The sequence below is a fragment of the Leptidea sinapis genome, chromosome 24 (assembly GCF_905404315.1).
Source record: "Leptidea sinapis chromosome 24, ilLepSina1.1, whole genome shotgun sequence".
NCBI classification, from domain to species: Eukaryota; Metazoa; Arthropoda; class Insecta; order Lepidoptera; family Pieridae; genus Leptidea; species Leptidea sinapis.
In genome coordinates, this window is record NC_066288.1 from 12,962,768 (window position 1) to 12,969,627 (window position 6,860).

Genomic DNA, 6,860 nt, shown 5'->3' on the forward strand with positions numbered 1-6,860 from the left:
ATTATTTCCCAAACAACCCGAACAAACGAACAGCGTCTAAGTGTACCAAATAAAAAAACCAGAAGAGTAACCAATGGTTACTGGTAACGGGACCCTAAAAAGCATCTTTTATTTATATGTTGAAGAATGATGAATGATATATTCAACAATGATATGTTGGACACCTCCAACATACATTGCTATGCAGACAACAGCACTGGTGATGCCGTATACACGGGCCATGCAAGTCTCTCTCGGGAAAACGTCCACCAGTGCCGGGAGAAACTTGTGTCTTCTATCGAGTCCTCTCTCGAGAAGGTCGCGGAATGGGGTAAATTGAACCTTGTCCAATTCAACCCCCAGAAGACTCAAGTTTGCGCGTTTACCACAAAAAAATCCCCATTTGCCGTTTCACCGCTCTTCGACAACACTTCCCTTAAAGCCTCGCCTAGTATCGGAATACTGGGTCTCGAAATCTCGAGCGATTGCCAATTCCGTGGCCATCTGAAGGGCAAAGCCAAATTGGCTTCGAAGAAGCTTGGCGTCATCAATAGAGCACGGCAATACTTCAAGCCGGCCCACATTCTAGCGCTCTACAAAGCGCAGGTCCGGCTACACATGGAGTATTGCTATCATCTCTGGTCTGGCGCACCCCAGTATCAGCTCGATCCATTTGACGGCGTGCAACGCAGAGCAGCTCGAATTGTTGGGGACCCAGTGCTCTGTGAACGGCTAGATCACTTGGCGTTGCGTAGAGACGTCGCTTCATTGTGTGTCTTCTACCGCATTTATCACGGGGAGTGTTCCGAAGAGCTGTTCAACCTGACTCCTGCCGCCGAATTCCACCTTCGCACGACACGCCACAAGTTAGGATATCATCCCCACCATCTGGATGTGTGGCGGTCCTCCACAGTGCGGTTTTCAAGGAGCTTTCTTCCACGTACTACAAAGCTGTGGAATGAGCTTCCTTGTGCGGTGTTTCCGGGACGATACGACATGGGTACCTACAAAAAAGCGCGTACACCTTCCTTAAAGACCGGCAACGCTCTTGTGATTCCTCTGGTGTTCCAAAATAATGTGGGCGGCGGTGATCACTTAACACCAGGTGACCCGTACGCTCGTATGTACTCCTATTCAATAAAAAAAATGTATAGGTTTTGTCGTGCCGTTTTCCGCAACTCGACACCTATTGACACACACAGCTATTTTGTGTAAAAACTAAAAACCAGACTCAGGGTCGTTTTCCTTTCACTTGTACTATTATTATTAAATATTATAATATTCTTTACCATCACACGGATTGCCATCTGCGTCCGAAGCTGGTCCACATGCATGTACTACGAACGCTCCTGCCCCCACGCAAGACAATCTCTCACCTGCAACCAATCCGCGTTCTGCGCGCGTGATAGGAAAACTTGTATAAAATAAGTATTTTGTTGTCATGCACACGCATGCCAGGAAAAGAGCCCTTAGAATATACTAGAGTATCTAGACGATTATTATTGTTTGTAAGTTTAATTTTCAAATTACTAAAGAGCTAATGCCAAGTGTGGCTGACTTTTCAATCAAAATCGGTCGAACAGTTACAGTAAAAATATATTCGCTTTCTATTTTACCTGATGTTCTTTCTTACCAGAATATTCTACCATATAGGCAATGCCTACCGGCATTGCCTATATGGTAGAATATTGTAAGTATGGGATTCCCTTGTAAGCCAGTTGATCAACATTACACCCAACCTTTGAATCTGCAGTTGTATGTACAATTCCTAACTATGTTTTCTTTCAACATAAGAATCTAATAAATTGAATTAAATGTATGTATGAATTCAAACACTTGAACTTCAGTAGGACTTGAACAATGGCACTACTAGCCTTTACACCACCATCTTTTAATATGTAAGACAAATTAATTACTTTATGGTATGAACAAATTGAAAACCATTTCTTTTAAAAATCCATTTATTTGAAAAAGAATTGTCTATAAAATAGAAACCACTATGACCTGGAACATATTGGCAAATGTAAAAGATACATAAACCAAATCACATTACAAAATAGTATTTGTACATTTTTACTTAACACTTAAATAGACACTCGGTCTCTGCTGTAAATACAGCTTTTGAAAATGCTGTCAATTTTACTGAAAACATCATCTGCCGCCTTTGATGCATCTACTCTGTAATGCAGACCCTTCCTCATGTAATAGTCAACTAAAGGAACGGTTTGTTGATGATATGTCGCTAAACGTTTCTTGAGAGCATCTACATTGTCATCGGATCTACGAAGCAGTGGTTCTCCTGTCACATCATCAGTCATGGTTTTCTTGGGAGGATGGAATTCTTCATGGTAACTGCGTCCACTTTTAGCATGAATCAATCTTCCGGTTATCCTTCTTACCAACAAGCTATCTTCAATACTAAATTCAACAACTGAATCTAATGCAGTTTTTCTCTTTGCTAGTAAGTCATCCAACTGAAATAATTACAATGTTATTCATATATCTAAAAAATATTTATGTATCAATATTTTACAGATATTTATAGAATTAGGTATTACTAGCTGATACCTGAGACTTTGTCCGTCATCATCACATATGACTGAGCACATATTGGTTGTGGAAATGAAGATATTGCAATAATTGTTTTTCAGATAAGGGCCAAGTGTAATATAACATAGAATACTTAAATGAAATCTATCCAGTACCTTTTCCAAGAAGTGCACACAAATGAAAACCTCTATCATTTTAATTATATAGATATTGGAAATACAAGTTTGCACTGGAACTTGAGAGGACTTTGACTCTCATTATAATTTATATATTATAACATATTAAACTCCTGTTTGCTGTTGCCATATTATGGCAACGGGATGAGACCACCATTTAGTACTCTGTTATTTGTTTAGCACATAAGACATTACACATGTTGATAGTGGATGCTTATAGAGAGGATAATCTAACTTTGCCCCTTCTATGTGACAAACATGACCACATTGGGTTTTACTATTATATAAATTAAGGTTCATTACATTTGGAATAATTTAATATTTACCTATTTATTTATACTTCACTTTATAAAAATAACAAAATAATTCATCTACAATTAAGTTATACTACTAATTACACTAGTGTCAAAGTTTATTATAATTGGGAAGCACTCAAGAACTAAGTGGATTACAATTACATCAAGTTTGCAGGGGTAATATTGTGCTGCATCTAAAATGGTAATGCTAGAACAATAATAGCAAATTAATTGCCCTGTTCATGGTTATTTTATTTACTTATAATATGGCAGATATTCATACTTTTTCAGCCTGTGGAACGGTTCTAGGAAATCCATCTAGCAAGAAACCATTTTTACATTCGGGCTGGTCCAAGTTTTTGTCAATCATATCAACCACCATTTCATCAGAGACTAGCTTCCCTTCATCCATGACTTTCTTCAGCCGGCGCCCTAACTCAGAGCCCGACGCCACTTCAGCTCGTAACATATCACCTGTTGATAAGTGACATACACAATACTTTTCTTTGAGCCGCGGTGCCTAAAATAAATATTATAATCATTACTTATCAATGTTTACTTTACATATTATCGATTAAGTTATATAACAGCCAAACCTTTAATTACAATAACATTGTAATGAATGATAAGAAATTAATTGGACAAATAACTTTACAAGTTATTGCATATACTAACCTGAGTACCTTTCCCTGATCCTGGTGGACCAAGAAGTACTGCTCTTATACCAATAGGATCTTCTTGAGGCACTGGTTTAACTTCTGCAGCCGTTGGTGGCATTTTTCTAAAATTATTATCTCAGAAACTTAGATAAAAACCGTATCAGCACACTATGTAGAACTCAAATAACACTATCAAAATTAGTAATTTTACTATACCTAATTAAATCGTGGTTTTAAATATCCTCACTGAAGCTATACACTGTACACGTCTGACGTTTCACGTTACACGACTACCGTTTTAAAGGAAGTTCAAGGTTAGAACTTAGAATAAATTATTTGGTTTCAAGTCACCAGACCACAAGTCACAAGTGACAACAACAAACACTGAAGTCTAGACACTGACAGCCACCTGACAGGCGGCAGCTCACAGCACAGTGGTTATTTTTTTTACACCGACTTTAAATGGTCTGAAGTAAGAACGTATTTGGAGTTGCCAGATAGTTATAAAATATTTCGCCAATCACGAACCTGTCATAGATTCAAAATATTACATTTAAAATCGATATATTATAAGCGATCTCGCACTTGAAGGTCGATCAAGGTGAAGGATTTCGGTCGGCACAAGTAGTTTTCTTTTTACTATTAATTTAAACTTTTTGTTCTATGATGTACTTGTAATAAACATTACTGAACTGGTGTATTATTAGAACAGAAAACAGATTATCAAGACATAATATGTTTATATTATGTATACAACAAATATATGTCGTGAATTTCCTACTTGACATATCAAAGACATACACAACATTTTGTTTCATAAGGTAATATAATTAAAGGTAATATAATAATATCATAATTATTTAATAAATTATCTAGTGTTGTTATTTAATAAAAACTAGATAAAATTTCCTATCGTTCAGTAAAAAAGTATAAATATCACGTTTTGGATAAGTACTACACATCTATTCATATAGGTGTTATGGTCACCAACACGCTTTTAAATTCTGGTTTTATAGAAAGAAAAAACATATAAAGTTGATTATAAAACCAACTGTTTTCTATAAATAAATATCATTTATTCTTAAATATACTTAAATATTTAAAATTTTGAATTGAAGGTTTGTGTAAAATTAAATACCTAGTCTTGCCATAAGAAATCTGAAACAAAAATTTAAAAAAAAAACCTATTGCATATCTAGTTTAATACATAAATAATAAATACAATTTTAAATATAAAAAGCTTATTCGAAGTCTTTTCCATTGGCTGCAATACAGTTCATTTAAACGTTGAGGCCAGTTATCAATAGAAGCACGCACTCTTTCCATGGGAAAATTCTTCACTGCCAACCGAACGGATTGTTTTAGGGACTCCAAATAATGGCGTTTAGAGCAAGCCAAAAAATGACCATAAATCATAATCCAGTGGATTAAGATCGGGACTAGACGACGGCCAGTCTCCAGCTGATGTCCGAAACGTTCGTTTAAAACCAAGACTGCGTAGACCGATCTTTATGACCCGGCGCAGTCTTGCTGGAAGGATCATTCTTGGTTATTGAACATGTTGTTAAGGGGCTTCCCTACCTTCTTAAGAATGGTATCTTGATACACTTGTGCCCATGTTTTTGCCTACCTTTTTCACAAAAGTATGGCTCAGCCACTCCTTCATAGCTAATACGCCACCAAACCATCACTGAAGTCGGATAGTGCCCACGTTGCACACTGTCGACTAATTGGGAAGCTTCCTTAGAGCTTTGAGCATAAATACGGTCAATTTGTTTGTTGAAATGTAACTGTAAAAAAAAATCTCACCCGTAAACAATATCTTTCTGTCATCTCCCTTTGCGTATTATACCCTATTTATTTTTTAAAATACGCGACATGGTTCTAGGTGCTGGTGATCTTCATCTCCCGAGATAAAATCTTTTGCTTTCGGGCAGAATTTCTTCGAATTCTTTCCCTTACGCTATCGCTTTGACCACCTTTTTCGTACGAACACTATTTGGACGGCCAGATCTTTTTCTGTCCCACACAGAGGAGGTCTCATTGTACCTATTAATAGCTCGGTACACAAATATTTTACTAATACCAAGCGTATGGAGAGTTTTAAAAATTGCATTTAGCTCCCTATCTACTTTGTGTAGTCAACCACAGCAATTCGATTCTCTTTATCACCCCGCTCCATTTTAGTATCTAATAGCTTTTGCTACACATAAAATAATACGCATACATACACTTTCAGACGTGAAAAATTCCGCGCCTAAATCACCCGGCATTCAAGACGCTATAAAAACTCAGAGTACGGGAGCCGTATACGAGTGAGGCAAACACTTATCTATGGCCTTTTTTCTAATGCAATTCCGGACCAATTGATTTTCCAAACAGTAGAAATAGTTTTACTATTTTTTTATTTTTATATCATATTACCTATGTAATGTGTTGTGTGTTAAAAAATAATTCATTGTTTTTAAAATTAATAGGCAATCTCAAATTTTTCAAAGAAGCCTAAAATTATTGCCATAAAACAGACAATTCCATTTTATTGAATGATTATATTTAGTTACAATATTTAAAATACAACACAAACCAATATCTTCTCTTATCAATAACTGAATAATTATACAAAGAATTCGATGGAAACGTGGTTGCGGCGTATAAATACCGCGCGAAAAAGTGCCAAGATTAACCTATTAAGTGCGACAATACAAAATTAAATAAATAAAAGTGGACAAAATATATTTATATTACTTTAATTACTGCTATGTTCAGTAATAGCCAACGGTAAATACGTTTTGCATCTCAGTGGAAATATTTTATTGAATAATGGAAGCCAAATATGGATAACCAAACAAACGCAGCAGGGCTATAAAAATAAGATAGAAAAAATGAATACGAGTAGATTTAAGAATTAATTCCGGTTGGGACAATGGAATCACAAATATTAAAAGCATTTAATATTAGTACTGGACGCGAAGAAATCCAGACGAAAAAGAGGCAATATAAAAGCTGGGCAAGTAACAACAAAAAACAGCGGCTCTAAAAGGTGAAACAGAAAGCAATGGAATGCCTGTCCAGTAGTTTTTTTATGGAAAAGAGGACAAACGATAATGCGGGTCACGTGACGTTAAGTGATCTCCGCCCACATTCCCTTGCAACACCAGAGGAATCACAAGAGCGTTGCCGGCCGTTTAACAAAGTGTATG

At 36.3% G+C, this 6,860-nt stretch overlaps 1 protein-coding gene across 2 annotated transcripts; it reads right to left on the bottom strand.

The window, feature by feature from the left end:
- Positions 1 to 1,922: 1,922 nt before the first annotated feature.
- LOC126971860 (adenylate kinase) lies at positions 1,923 to 4,037 on the bottom strand. Of its 2 annotated transcripts, XM_050818372.1 has the most exons (4): positions 3,877 to 4,037; positions 3,677 to 3,782; positions 3,285 to 3,521; positions 1,923 to 2,453 (listed from the first exon to the last, which is right to left on the bottom strand). In XM_050818372.1, the coding sequence occupies exons 2-4, from the start codon at positions 3,776 to 3,778 to the stop codon at positions 2,064 to 2,066; spliced, it is 729 nt and encodes a 242-aa protein (XP_050674329.1). In that variant the 5' UTR covers positions 3,779 to 3,782; positions 3,877 to 4,037; the 3' UTR covers positions 1,923 to 2,063. The 2 variants fall into 2 exon arrangements, with proteins under 2 accessions (XP_050674329.1, XP_050674328.1); XM_050818371.1 differs by having other exon boundaries at positions 3,677 to 4,008.
- Between the last annotated feature and the right edge of the window lie 2,823 nt (positions 4,038 to 6,860).